Source organism: Penicillium alfredii, assembly GCF_028826965.1.
Source record: "Penicillium alfredii strain IBT 34128 chromosome Unknown utg000003l_segment0_segment0, whole genome shotgun sequence".
Lineage (NCBI taxonomy): Eukaryota > Fungi > Ascomycota > Eurotiomycetes > Eurotiales > Aspergillaceae > Penicillium > Penicillium alfredii.
Genome location: NW_026622700.1, coordinates 79,468 through 94,796, shown reverse-complemented (window position 1 = coordinate 94,796; position 15,329 = coordinate 79,468). Strand labels below are relative to the sequence as shown.

Here is a 15,329-nt window from a genome sequence, read left to right as displayed (position 1 = left end):
TAGCTAACGTGCAGAGCGAAACGGGTAATAACCGCCCCCCCAAAGATCGATATATTATCCGCCATGGTCAGCTATATAAGAAACGCTATAGGAGTCTCTATCCTCGAGGGGGCTTTCAACAAGGTAAGTTAAACACAATTGTCGAAATGGGAAATATGCCAGATTAACCACCGCTCAAAAGATATGCCGTATGGTGTAGTTCGAAACAGGAGCCATCATAACCAAGACTACCTCACACAAGGGATGAATGGACACGCCCCACGATCCTCTCCTGCTGAGGTGCCAAATATCCGTCGCCCAATTCGATCCAGGAACATTGCCCAGTGTAGTGTGTCTCATCAGCAAAATCTTCACACGCTCCCACCCTTGGCAGGCTCTCGAGCTTATTCAAGAAAAGACGGCGGTCAATGCACACTGCCAGGCATAAGGGAGATTCTTTTCGAGTGCCAAAAGCAGCAGGGCTGTCGTGTGGGTGACCCCAGAGCTCTGCGATATCATTATCCTACACCGACCCTACAAAATAGTCCCCCCACTACCTATGCCATGCTATTATCACCCACGACCTAGGGCATGGACCCATGGAACGCGGTTGAGATAGGCATACTGGATATCACAATCAATCCATGTTGTTAGATGTTTAAATGAGTAGTGATGCATCAACTGTTCAACCTTTCTTCGAGAGGGAATTCTTTTCTGAGTGGCTTTCTCTCCTCTCCCTTTCGTGGAGCTTTTAGTTAGGGTCGTTTTACATCGTCGGATATAGTGTATCTCAAATTCCAACATCAGAACCTTATTTCCATATCCAGATATTGGCTTTGGTATATAGTGAGCCTGGCAAGACTGGCAGTTTTCATCACCTATAAAGCTCAATGGCGACATTCGAACTATATACAGCTCTATAGAAGTGCGGAATTTGGGGAAAACTCACCATGGAAGCGGTTTGGTCGGGTGCTCGGCAACTGTACCATCAAGATTGATGAGACCCAGTTCGATTCATCCCTTATTCGGCATTTTGCTGGGGGCGAATCCATGTCGCTATCGCTGGTCTGTAGCTCTCTTGGCTCCCTACCGATGGATCTTGGGATGAGGGACGTACAGATATGAAAGATTCCGGAATAATATGATGTTGGCGCTTTTCGTCCTCAAAGATGCTATGACCCATGGCCCTACAGTATCTGTACCGACATATTCGCATTCCATGCCCCATCAGATTCTCCTGGCGTAGGGCTTGGCGTAAGAGTTTCCCGATTCCAATTCGAGCAGGCAATAGACTGCGGCACGGCTGGGATGATGGCTGCCAGGATCTGTGGTCGAGTGATAACAAGTCATTTCAGCTCTAGTGTTATCAGCTGAGCCACTGCCGTATGTCGTATTGAAACCTACATCTGTTCTCCTTCCTGCCGGGGTGCTATTAGACAGCCTTGGAGTAGTCTTTTCTTCGATAAGGAGCTAGCTTCGCCATTCGCCAAGGTAGTGGATGGAGGAGTTGAAAACGCGTTGCTTTGTGCAATCTCTTCTCCCCTCGAATGGTGATCAGCCTGTTGCATTCCCGTCAAATAGCCGAGGGATGTATTCACCCCTCATCAAAAGTGGGAATCGCAGATAAATGCATCCGCTCTCTGTCTCTGACACTCTGTTCACCGAGAAACCCTAAGGACAGACCGGGTGGGCACGCATGGGCGGCGCAGTGGTAAGTATTAGACGCACCCAGCAGCTCCCTCTCTAATCCCTGAGGACCTTCCTCGAGAAAAGCCTCCCTGTTGATAGTTTTGAAGGAGAATAAGCAAAGCATATATTGACGTAGGTGGCCTAAAGTCGCAGAATATATATTAGACTGAATCTCGTTCGTCGTCTCGTAGTAGCCGATACTAAAATTATGCCCCATTATGATTCACAGTTACGTCTCTTCCGAGGCCCTAGGCAACCTAGCGCAACTCAGGTCGGCAAAGACACCGTCTTGGGTCTGTTAACGTATGCGGGCCCACTTTGGAGATATGAAATGAGCTTCAGATAAAAGCGTGACATTCTAAGCGCAGAAAATCGGCATCCTCTTCTCTTTATAAACCATAGAGTCTTTAAGTCAGTGTCATGGTCAGGGGGCTGCGCGCGGATTATCGTGAATACTGCCAGTGCTTGGAGGAAATCCCTTTTTTCATCCTTGCAGGGTGTCCTACTGGCCCTACAGACATTTTCAATACGTATATTCGGTTTTGTTGGAGTGGTGTAGTGAAGGCTATGGTATTAGAGGAGCTGGATAGCTGGTCCGTATCAGCGTGGAGTCCATCCTCTGCCCCAGAGCCGTCGCTGGCTTGGAAAATTATGGCATTACCGGGGTACATATTTGGACATCTCCAATTCATCAATTGTAGCGGGAGCTGCTTTTTATAGGCGTTGTCCACAGCCAATCGTTAACTTGACGTGCAGTCTGGCATATATATTATATAGATGAAGCTGAATACTACGCGAATCAAATATATTCTCTCTTCACTTTTTGTGATATGGAAGTGGTTTAAGGTTGTTCAATTATCGATTTCGGAAGACCTACTTTTGATAATCTGCAAACTTCTGTTAGATATTACTGTGATGAACCTATCCGGTATGAAATAAGCCTAATTTTGGGGCTTATAATCACATATATAGGGTTTTGAGCTAGTGGCCGTTCTGAGAACAAAATTAGTAACAAAAAGCTAACACTACTTTTTTGGCTCCTAAATTTTTTTTCTGGTTGTGACACCTCCCTGCCATTCCAGACAGTCACGAATGATTACTATGGCTAATTTACTAGGTGTTTAAATTTTTAAATTTCCAATAAGTGTTCGGTTTTTATTCCCAGCTTCCTTTTAGAGGGGGGTTCTTTTGCCTGTTCTTCAGAGGAATATATTTCTGCGATATACGATGTCTTGCTAATAGCAAGATTCAGAGAATAAGATGAAATTAAAAGAAGCAAAAACCATGGACAAATGGTAATAAGAATAATTAAAGCTTCAATGAGCGGAATTGAGAACAATTTCGCAATCTTGGGCTTTATGAAACGAGGCGATTGAGAAGCCGGTACTCTATGATTATCATCGACGCAGAGCCTCTGTATCTACTCAATTTCTAATGCGAAGCGCCGCCACGCATTCCTCAAACGCTCCATTTCCATTATCGCGGTCAAATCCCCATGGATCCACTTCATCTGTGGAGAGATCAGATTTGATGACTCTTCCCTGTACATAACCCAGTTGCCATCCTGCACGCTCCGCCTCGTGAACGGCTAAGTGTCGATCAAATTGAGGAGGGCGTATACCGGACATTTCAATTATTTTATCCATACAGCACTGACTCTCATAAGTCTCCAAAGCATGCCAGATGCCTTAAGAAATTCAGTGACCTTTCTGGGGATAATAGCGTAATGTGTATTAAATCCGTGGAACGTACCAGTCAAGTAAAGTACAGCTTGAATGATTCTAACAAAAAAGATTTTGTACAACTATATGATATTTAAATTAATAACCGACAAGTTAACCCATCTAGGGTTATAGATTGCATCCTCTTGTGACTCGGCCATCACAGTAAATATAGATCCAGGCAAGAAGCTCGCAAGGAAAACTATATAACGTCGTATTTAGAGCCCGAAGAGCAACGTATACTGGCGAGGTTCATTGACTACTAACCAGAAATAGAATTGAGAGACCGAGAATAGCATCCATGACCATTTGCCGAGACGCCTGATGGCAACAATAATATTTATGCTATTCAATATGTCATGGACGATCACGACTTGAATGTTGGCCCTCGGACTGATAAGTAAAACAAGAAAAAGAAAGTAAACGCCAAAGGAGACCCTTTGGTGGCAGCGACTAGGCTTGAACCCACCCTAGTAGAGGCCTACTGCATTATTGAAGGAACGTAGTTTGACATGAATTATAGCGTATGTGATAAAGATCGTCGTATTCCAAGGTGATTATTTACTTGGCTATGGCGATTTTCATTACACTATCTATAAACGCATATCGGGCGTGAATCAGTCGACCGCCTGGGTTATCGCTGTTGCGAGCATCTCCACCGAGCGCTCGGTCGAGCGTTGGCCGGGTCTTAATATCCCTACATGGGGGCATCTGACGAGCTACTTGCTCGCCAATTTTGGACCAGTCCGCCCGCTCGTACAATATCCCCGCTTTGGTTCGACTTAGTTTGAGGCTGCAAATTTCATTCCGAGTAGGTGGCGTGGTGGTCAGATCCGTAGTTCTCGTGGTCAGATGGTATTCGACGAGCAGGCCCAGGCTGTCTGTCACTCTTTGATCAATGGCTGAGTTTTGCCCCGGGTTGTTCAAGGCCCAGTGAGTTTCCGTGCCTCGGGGGAGACAGATTTGGAGGTTGTGAGCCTAGAAAGTGTCGATTAGGTCGCTGGCCTCGGCGCGATGTGATTGCCGCCCTACATCAGATAGGGTCGGTTGAAGTCGCCGGAAACAATAATACTGGTCGACCGCTGCGTATTTTGTGTAGCAGCTGCGATAGAGCTCGTAGTTATTATATTCCTCTACCTAGATATATAAATTCACAGTAATTTGAATATTATATGGATATTGTTATTACGTTAATTTATATATCACGTATATCCTATATGTACAATGGATAAATTTTATCAGGACTGCTTCGGGTGTTGGTTCACTCCTTCACGAACCCCAACAGAATAATTAGCCCCTAATTAATTTGAAATTATTCCACCCTTTGAATTCGTAACTATAATGAACAACTCATTTTCCACCGTCGACCAACGTTTTCGAACCGCCTGCGAAGTCGCTAAGATTCAGAAGGAGCCCAATGCCACGGCATGGGCGCGGGAAAGCCCTAAGAGAGCTTATATTCGCTTATATTCGCTGGATTGAACTGCTCGATCGCCTGTATAAGAGCCAGTGCGAATGCATTTTGCCAAAGCAATACTAGTGCAGACCCTCGGCCACTCAGTAAAACCTAGGTACAATATTGTTTCATCAAATAACCTTCCTGTGAAAGAAAAAAATGAGTTGATGATACTTTACTCCGCGTTAAATGTTTTGCTAACCTACAACCTTCTCAATAGGACAACGTACTCTTGAATATTTGTAATAAATACCTAATTTCATTGAACATGGCTTTTTATTCCGATTTCTGCCAAAATATCAATCTATAGCCAATCAATACCGCTTGATTATCTACACAGTGCGTTCAATAGCTACTACTATGTCCAATTTGTGCACTTTATTAGCCAACGAAGTCGATTTGAGAATTAAATTCTCCTTGAATGACATGTTTCTAGCTAACAACGTCGCCTCTGTTATTGTCAGTATGAATCAGAGTAACACGAGGGCAATCAGTTTCTTTTAATATCGTCTGCTATTTTTTAGCCGTCCCCTCGAGTCGGACCCACAGCATTTTCAGTTGTTGGTCCTCCACACTGATACGAAAACTCCCACCGATACGAAAACTTTCTCTCTTTATTCATCTTCTTCATTATATACTCAATATGCCAAAATTCGACGAAAATATCGAAAATCGCCTTAATAAGGCCTGCGAAGCAGCGAAATGCGAAAATAAAACCCAAAAATCGCTGAATTTGCGCGTAAATTCGACGTTCCTTACGGTCGCCTTCGCGCCAGAATTCATGGTCGTCCACCAAGAACTGCCACCACTCCCACCAACAAAGCACTTGACGATTCGCAAGAAAAAGCAGTTATTTGCTGGATTCGACATCTTGTTTCGCTACAAGTTTCGCCTACAATTAGTATGATTGAGGACTGCGCAAATCAGATTTTAAAACGGAACGCTGCGGATGACGCGTCGCTACGCATTTCGAAGAACTAGGCATATCGCTTTATCGGACGCCTCCCACCAGACCTACAGCTGGTAAAACAAAAACTAATCGAGAGAAGCCGTCTACAAGCAGAGGATATTGGGTATTTAGCAGCTTGGTTCGATCATCTAGAGCCGTACATAGCTGAAATTGGGGCAAAAAACATCTAGAATTTTGATGAAACTGGTTTCCAACTTGGTCAAGGTAAAGCACAAAAGGTCGTTACAGCCAACCCACAGCGAGCACAACGAGGCAATCCTTCGATAGAGAAAGGCGAATCCCTTACGTCTATCGAATATATCGCTGCTGCCGGCTTCGTTCTCCCTCTTTATCTCGTTTTTCGCGGCGAATATCATCTCGAACGATGGTATACAACGACTTCGCTCCTAGACGATTATCGCATTGCTATAAGCCTAAAAGGATATTCAAATAAAAAAGAATCGCATACGACTGGCTTCCACAGTTTCAAATTCATACTGCCTATAGCGCGAAGGGTCAAAAACGGCTACTTTTGATAGATAATTACGGATCGCATTTAACGTACGAATTTATCAATTTTTGTTAACAATTCGATATTGTTCCGATCTATTTTATCCCTCATACTACGTATTTTGCTTAGCCGCTCGATGGAACATCCTTTCAAGCATTAAAACACTATTTACGAAGTCGAAATAGTGATCTATCGAGATGGGGTGGTAGCGTAGATAATAAAGCAGATTTTCTTCGAGAACTACTCCGAATTCGACAGCAAGCCTTTACCCCTCGGACGATTCGAGATGATTTTAAGGATCGAGGTATTTATCCATTCAATCCTCAGAAAGTCTTCGATAGACTCCCAAAATTGGACTCGGCAATTATCGAAGGTCTACAGCCTTCGATGATCAGAATACAACTCCCCACCTCCCTCTAGTTTAACAAACTCGCCTCCTTCATCAATTCGTCGTGTACGGCGAAGTATTGATAAAGCAAAGGGTCAAATCGATGAGAGTCCGCGGCTAAATGATAGCTGTCGATGTCGCCTTGATCGCCTCCTCAAAACCTCTATCGAAGCTACTGAACTCGCCTCGCATTCGTAGTCCGTTCTCGCCCAATATCTTCGTCAAATCCAACCCAAAAAAGTACCCAAAAGTCGAATAAGAATCCCTATATTAGGACCTCTCTCAGTGAAAGATGCGAATCATCGAATTGCGGACCGTACGACGAAAGAGATACACCAGAATATTCCACGAGCGAGAAAGCAGGCAGTTTCGCAGTCACCCCACATCCCACGAGATCGGAATGGGGATATATTGGTATCAGAAGAAGGCGAATTGACTACTGGGGACCCTCCGCTATTTTATTTTTGATTCAGTTGGTGAAATAGTTTAATAATTGATGAATAAAAAGAAAAATTTTCGTATCAGTGGGAATTTTCGTATCGGTGTGGAGGACTAACAGCTGAAAATGCTGTGGGTCTGACTCGAGGGGACGGCTACACTCATTGAGTGATTATTTAGCCCCATTGCCAAGAAGCACTAGACCGCATTAGAAATAGACCCGGAATATCAATATTCCTGTACCAGTCTCAATACCGTTATTTACTTTTATTAAAATACGGTTCCTCGTCTCGTAACTATATTGGCGATCCAAGGGTACTAGAATTTTCCATGGAAAATGTAAACTAGTTAAACACAAGAGCTGGAGAGGCTCGAGAATCTGGCGAGCGTCACTTCCCTTCCGGTCCTATGTCCAAATGACGGTCTTCGGGGGCTTACTCGGCACCCGACCTGCAAATAGTGACTTGCATTACTTGCTTACTGTACTTACAGACTACTCATGAACCCGTTTATCATAATATTCTTCTTCACGCCCTGGAACACACTTGGTGGAAGCTGACACACAACCATGTTAATAGACTCCTTAGGAGCATCTTCTACCTTGGAGGGATGACTTACACTACTTTCAACGATGATGATGACGATGATGCTTACCGACCTGAACTGCCCGATCTATGGGAACGGAGTTGTATGCCCCAACCCCCGGTTACCCGGACCGCGAATGGACGCCATCAGTAATCTGCCCTTCACTCGATCCCGAGGATATAGTTGGTGAATATTCATCTTCCTTACGTCAACATCTATCCGACCAGCAGAATTTTGATCCTGTGGTCGAACGTGCAGATGGAAGTGCATGGGATGAACAATCTCCGGACTGTATCCACTACCAGATCGAGTAGAGGCTTAAATTGAACAATCAAGTTGTGGTCAAGGATAGAGAAAAAGACCTTATTCAACCACATAGATCCTACCGGGAACAGGTAAAAAGGGGTGCATGTAATATCCTAGGACAGAAGACAGCCCGTGGCCGACGGGTGAGACTCGATGATACTGATATGGTATTATCGGTGAACTCCCAACGGAACATCGACAAACACCTTGAAGGTACTAGCGTTGATTGGACAGCGATGAAGAAACAGCTACTAGCGTGGGCCTACCTATTCCGTCGTGGCAAGAACATCCGGCTCCAGGCATCGATGAACTAAGAGGACAGTGCACCTCTTCCTTCTAGAACGGACGAGTGAGGAAAGTCATCGGTGACTACACAGATGCTCGCTGATCGAGACGCTCGGATCGACGCGGAGCAGGTCTCCGGCCAATATTCCGTCTGGCGCGATGTGCTTCGTGTTATGCGATGTCCCAGGCCTCCATGTCGCTACGAAGGACAATACTACTGGCAAGATCCAGAGGGGAAGAGGCACCATAGGTTGAAAACACACTATCTGAAGACCCTCGTCAAATATGTGGAGCAAGCTGGGGTTCTCGAGACCCACGCTGATGTCCCTGATAGTGTTCACGAGCAGCTCTATGCCGAAAACCAGCGACTAAACAAAAAAAAGAAAGCTGCGGAGAACTCTACATCGGGTTCTGTGTGTCCTCCAGTCTATATCAATGTCCTCCCGGCTAGATCATCTCAACCGTCTATACAGCCCTCTGCAAATGATGCTATGCGCACTAGGCCCGGCTGTACTGAATCTATTGTGATCGACGGCCTGCTAGATAACTCTGTGGACGAGTATACTGAATAGCAGTAATCGCGCGTTAGTAACGAGGGAGAACATCAACAAAGCACGCGATGTGATCCTCGGAAATTGTTTCGAACTTATATAGATTTATGAGGATCAAGACCTATGTTTCTTTGTTAAGCACGGCGTCAAAGTAGGTGCCGCCCGGCAGTTCGTTCGCGACATCGACATTTGGGTAAAACGACGCAAAGAAGCGACTTGCAACGGAAATATTCATTTAGTCTGGATATTTTTTATACTGTGATTAGAGAACAGCCTACACTGGCATGCTGCATTTATCCCTTTGTATGGGTTTGGAATGAACTGTAATTTCTTTCGGCGATTATACTGCTATAATAAAACAGGTAAGCTCGCTCTAAACCTTTCCTAATATACTGTTACTGTATCACGGTAGAGAGGATATTGTCGGATCTTAATTTGGCATCATGTATGTCACTATTTTGAGCAGACTTTGCCCGCCATTTAATGAGGTCAATATTGTTTCAGGTTCCGTCCCCACTAGAAGTGAGACCAGTTGGGTGGGGCCAGTCCCCGCATCAATTTTTGGAGGTATCAGATTAATCAAGCAGCCCGGCTTACAGTACACCTGACTTCGCACCATGACCGAATTTCTATCCAAAGTGAAAGGATCCCTTCGAAGGCACCTCAGGGATCTCAAATTGTCCAACAGTGAACCGATTCAGTTCCAGCCCCTCAAGAGAATCTTTCAGTTTCCCGAATACGGATGTGAAGGAGGCATCGGAGCAGCGGTGCAGGGCACTGTTGCCATAGCTCGAATATCTCGGGGAATCATACCACCCTGGCGATCTAAACGCCATTACCCTTTGCACAAAGCAATTGTAATTCAAATTCGGAAAAGGAGTCTCCGGCTTCGGTGAAAGGAGATTGCTTGACTGCATCTGCAAAGTAAGAGCCCCATACATGATTGAGCGACATTCAAAACAGCAGCCTAGAGAACGATGCAAAAAAGCATCTCGTGTTTCATAGAGTTGAACCATCAAGTCGTTGATGGCCTTTTCTCTACATCTGTTCATTGAATCTGCAATTCCATTAGTTTCTCAATACTTGAGAAAATCCGTTACCCTCACCTATGATATTGTCTGGAACCGGAAGTCCCAGGGTATCGATCAAACCTTTGCTCTGGGACATAGCAATAGACGTTGATGATTTGAATTGGGAGGGGAGTTGAAAAAACCAGGCGATCCATAGCCATAAAATCAAATCCCGAGAAGCCGTTGTAGGAACATCCTCTTCTGCGTTCGTGATCCACATATCTTTCAGGAAGTGCAAAGCCTCCTTGCAGTCATAGTAATCTGCTATAACAGCAACTTTGGCGAGCATTTCCACGGTCAGTCTTCTGGGTATAAGATAGTATTGACCATGAATAGCCCGAAGAAGAATCATGAGTGCTTCAATATCCCAGCTTTCTGCAGTGACCTCAACTGAACCTTTTTGAAAGTAGGTTATGCTTTCTTTCCAGCCACCGGTCAATATTTTTTTAAAAACTGAAGAGGCAAGCATCAAATGTTTCGCAGACACTTGAATACGTAAGCAACTGCTGACCGCTGATTTAGCAAAATCCTCTTCAGCGGGCGCAGCGGCGGGGTGTTCTTCAGCAGCAGCCTCGTCAACAGCAGGCGCAGCGGCGTATTCTTCAGCAGCAGCCTCGTCAACAGCAGGCGCAGCGGCGTATTCTTCAGCAGCAGCCTCGTCAACAGCAGGCGCAGTGGCGTATTCTTCAGCAGCAGCCTCTTCAACAGCAGGCGCAGTGGCGTATTCTTCAGCAGCAGCCTCGTCAACAGCAGGCGCAGTGGCGTATTCTTCAGCAGCAGCCTCGTCAACAGCAGGCGCAGCGGCGTATTCTTCAGCAGCAGCCTCGTCAACAGCAGGCGCAGTGGCGTATTCTTCAGCAGCAGCCTCGTCAACAGCAGGCGCAGTGGCGTATTCTTCAGCAGCAGCCTCGTCAACAGCAGGCGCAGTGGCGTATTCTTCAGCAGCAGCCTCGTCAACAGCAGGCGCAGCGGCGTATTCTTCAGCAGCAGCCTCGTCAACAGCAGGCGCAGTGGCGTATTCTTCAGCAGCAGCCTCTTCAACAGCAGGCGCAGTGGCGTATTCTTCAGCAGCAGCCTCGTCAACAGCAGGCGCAGTGGCGTATTCTTCAGCAGCAGCCTCGTCAACAGCGGGCATATCGGCGGGGTGTTCTTCAGCAGCAGCCTCTTCAAAAATGAGCTCTTCATTTAGCAAAAGGAACTCAAGAGCACTCGGATTCACGCCAGACTTACTTTTCTTTTCCTTCTTCCTTTTCCTCCTCTTTTCCTTCGGACTCAGCTCAGGCTCTTGAATAGGCTCTTGAATAGGTTCTTGAATAGGCTCTTGAATAGCGAATCTCGACACATCGGTCACCCCATGAGAACTTTGGACATTACCAAACAACCACGGAAAGGTGTTGGAGTCCGTACCAGTAGATAGGTTTTCATCCACTTGTGCAAACGGACTGTTCGCATTGCGCAATATGATGATCACTTCACCATCTGGATCTAGAGTATGAGTCGGCGAGTTCATACTGATTCACGAATAGGTTCGCCCGAAGTTGAAATATTCGCTTGAGATGGGTGAACGGGAAATGGACTGAGATGGTGCAATTGCACACCCTTAACCCTTGACTGCTGGTAGAGATGGGATAGGGAATGCAGACCAGGGCGGATCGACAGATCGCGGCCCAACTTTTCGGGTAGTAAACTATCTATTTGTACGCTGACTCACCAGATCTCCTGTATCAAGGGAGATAGTTTTGTATGGTGGGGCATAGAGGTGCGAGATGTATTAATATTAGCGAGTACTGTATATGTCTGTTATTATTTGTGAGAAACAGTACAAGACGTACTGGCAGGGATACTTTGGAAAAACCCCCAATACGTACTAGTGTGAATTAGTAATTAGAGTTCGAGAAACAATCAAAGAGTGAGGGTGGTTGCACAGGTTTCGAGACGGACTGACCATGGAAGCAGTTTGGTCGAGTGCTCGGCAACTGTACCATCAACACTGATGAGAACCAGTTCGATTCATCCCTCGTTCAACTTAGGGCTGTACATATGTACTAGATTATTCTTTATTCTTTAATGTATATTCTATTACGGAAGCCATCCATTGAGTATCTCTGTATTCACATTATATGTTGATCCTAATGTCCTTGCTGGGTCTAATAAATTTCCCGATCAGCCAGTGTCAGAAAAAATTACTACAATAAGCACAATATTCTACCACCGGAACATCATGTGTGTAGCACATAGCAAGCTGAGGCTTTGTCACCGAATATTAACCCACGTAGTACATGGAGGTTATTGGGCTACAGTCGTTGTTTCCTGTACGAAACAGTTGGCACTGGATCACAAGCCGATCCACCGCTAATGCTGCATCACTCACTATGTGACTGATGGCCAATCACTTAGCGCCGTCAGCACCAGAAAGTCCACAAGTGTTCCTAGTACCAGTCCAAGCACATTTGGGATCAAGAGCTCCGAGCACAGTCTTTACGCGCCTATCCCAATTTCAAGAGCACCCCTAGCCAATCAATTCGCGCCGTAACTGCATCCATCGATGACCAAGGCCAATCGAAATACACGACCAACGGTGGGCGGTAAAATTCTGGGAAGCGGATGGTCATTGGCGGGTTATATGGTTTGAGAGTGCCCCACTTCAGGTTGACTAAAATTCGATATAAAGGCTCCGAGAACCGGTGCAAGCCAAAGGCGGTCATTTTACATCTCACTTTCTTACCAGACTATCCTTCATTATTCCCCACAATTTGATCGCACAGCCCTTTATATCGCATACTGGCCATCGGCATGACTATTCGGGTCATCACGCCTCCTGTTTGGCCGTCTCCTGACGATAGCCTCGAAAATATAGTGCGCGACATGGTATCCAAAGCGACAGCGGCGGAGGCTTGCATGGAGAACAGCCAGAGACTATTGAAAGACCTTGGTTGTAACCCGAGTCCTGATGAGTGTATTGGCCTGTTACAAAACACAAGTCTCTCCATCGACCAAATCGTTCCCAGGTTCTCCCCACAATCTGACGACGAAGTTATTCGCGAAAGCTGGTCGGCAATCGAAAAAGTCAGAGCAAGGCTGCAATCGGACATCCGAAAGCTCCAATGCCTAAAAAAAGCCCCGGCCGATCAATTGAACTTGATGAGAACAAACAAGGAAATTCGGGGTTAAAATATGTGAGCCACGGTATACCTCAAGGATGGAAAGACAAAGACCATGAAATTAATTGACGTCGCAGGAATAACCTAATGCCATCTCAAATGTTGCGATCCAAGATCAAAATCACGGGTGGCTCGGTACTAAATGGTTTGTTTGACTGCTGCAAGTGCGAGAAGATGGAGAGATATTGATGCTTTTCTTTCCCGACGTTCTCTAGATGAATTTATTCAGCTTCAGTACCTGTCTCCTATACATTATCGCCGGAGTAGTATAGTAATTCGGGTCGATTTAATATTTCCGTGCGTTTTAATCCATTCATTTGGAATCACAGGTTCTGACGCATATAAAGTAATCTTATAAATACCAGAAACACTGCCTTCACATTATAAGTCGTTCATTCTTTGCAGAGGGTGTATGTTGTATTTCCTTTCTTAATTATCAGAAAACTCCTCATCCCCACAATTAGCCTAGTCACCAGCAATTTCTGTTACCTTGCTACTGAGAGATCTCGAAGTACAAAACTGTAGAAGTTGACCCTGAATGATGTCAAACTCTCCAATGACATGAGTCCATCTCGAGTCAGTTATTGACCACCATTACCATTCTCTTCTGCCAGGAGTGAGCAGATTCATCAACAACAAACCTGCTTTTACATATCCTTGTACTCCAAGTCATAAGTCGATCATACTCGACATCGCCTCCTTTGTTACAGGGTCTTAGTTCTTGCCATATTTCCTTACCATAGTCCACGATTAACTGCTTCCGTTAATCGCTTCCCTGGTGATTGCCGTAACGTAACAGGAGTTCCGCAACCAAGGGATATGACATCTTCGTGAGCGACTAAAGTTATATAGTGTTGGGCAAATTACCCGCCGACCATGCATGGGATCTGCTGAAGTCTCTTTCGTCGTATCGAGAGAAGGATGGCACAGTAAGACAGCCAACTTTACAGATGGTGCAGAATATTACCACGAGCAGAATAAATGGCCGATATTATTCGTTTGACGTAGCTTCGGAGGACTGGTCTGTAAAGATGTAGGTTCTCTTACCTTGGTTTTGGAATCTACTATTGATCACCACAGGTATTGTTCCCGTCGAGCTACCCGGAGGCAACCTTCTTAAGCATTTATCGTTACAGTCACAGTATTGCCTCTCTTGGAACGTCGCTCCTTACGACTGGTGGTACTAGCATTGAAACTGGTCTTACTAGCTGCGTGACGTTCATGACTCGCTCCGCCGGTACCTGGAAACAGGAATATCTTGAAAGTCTCGACGCTCTCAAGCGCAAATTCTCTACGGTGCTTGCGTAAGCCTCAGATCTAACAACATGTGCAAGAAACGCATCACTCAAAAATTACCACCCATAGACTTCGCTTGTTTCTAATAGGAGTTACCCCTGGAAGAACTTGGTTTGGTAGGTTTGTCAAATGGAGGCTACTGCCCAAACTGACGCCTGGATAGATCATGACAAGCGATTTGGCCGCCCATCCGGCATATGTCTCGATCGGAATCAACAGAAACCACATGGATATGACCGATTTACCAATGCCGATGACCCTGGGTTTAGGGCTGTATGTGGAGAGTTCAGTCGATGGATTAGGAACGTGGAGGCAAGCAAGACGATCCAGGTGCACCAGGACGGCAATAATAGCAGCTGGCATGACTTAAACGTGGGCTCATAGATATCTGTGGCTGAAAGCAAATAATTGTGGACAGCAGCGCTTTTGTGGTGAGAGGGGATCAGTATTTCTATTAAGAATAGGGTGCCGCCCGGAGGTTGTAGAAATGAAGGCAACAGGGAATTTGTCTTCGATATAGGCAGGAGGAAGATTGATGCCTGCACTTTCCAAGTTCGGAAAGAATTGCTAGAGATCATTGTTGAGCTGCAGACCAATTGGCGACTACAGCATGTGAGACTCTGTATCTAGTTCAGCGTCCCTTCTAATTTGAGGTGGTCCAACCTTGTTGTCCCTGACGATATTGAAATTGTTAAGAATAACAGGAGAACATGGGCTGGTGACAGTACAGAGTGACGAAGAGGGTTTTTTGAGGGATTAAGACCTGACCATTGGATACATATTAAATGTCCATTACTAGACTGTTCCGCATCAGCTGTATCTCTGGCGATACCGAAGATCTCAATATTCCGCACCTTAACTGAAAAAATGAAAGTCCTTCATTGAACCCTTAGACCCTAGTATTACTATATCTTTAGATCACCCGGCGGCTCCGGTTATTATCT

At 45.5% G+C, this 15,329-nt stretch overlaps 2 protein-coding genes across 2 annotated transcripts; one reads left to right on the top strand and one right to left on the bottom strand.

Moving 5' to 3' along the window:
* Positions 1-8,399: 8,399 nt before the first annotated feature.
* On the top strand, positions 8,400-8,879 carry NUU61_001604 (uncharacterized protein; the record flags this gene model as incomplete). The annotated part of the gene is made up of 1 exon (XM_056652186.1): positions 8,400-8,879. The coding sequence occupies one exon, from the start codon at positions 8,400-8,402 to the stop codon at positions 8,877-8,879; it is 480 nt and encodes a 159-aa protein (XP_056515115.1).
* A 608-nt stretch (positions 8,880-9,487) lies between these two features.
* NUU61_001603 (uncharacterized protein) lies at positions 9,488-11,438 on the bottom strand (the record flags this gene model as incomplete). The annotated part of the gene is made up of 2 exons (XM_056652185.1): positions 9,488-9,675; positions 9,965-11,438. 2 exons carry the CDS (start codon positions 11,436-11,438, stop codon positions 9,488-9,490), a joined length of 1,662 nt encoding a protein of 553 aa, XP_056515114.1.
* Positions 11,439-15,329: the final 3,891 nt, after the last annotated feature.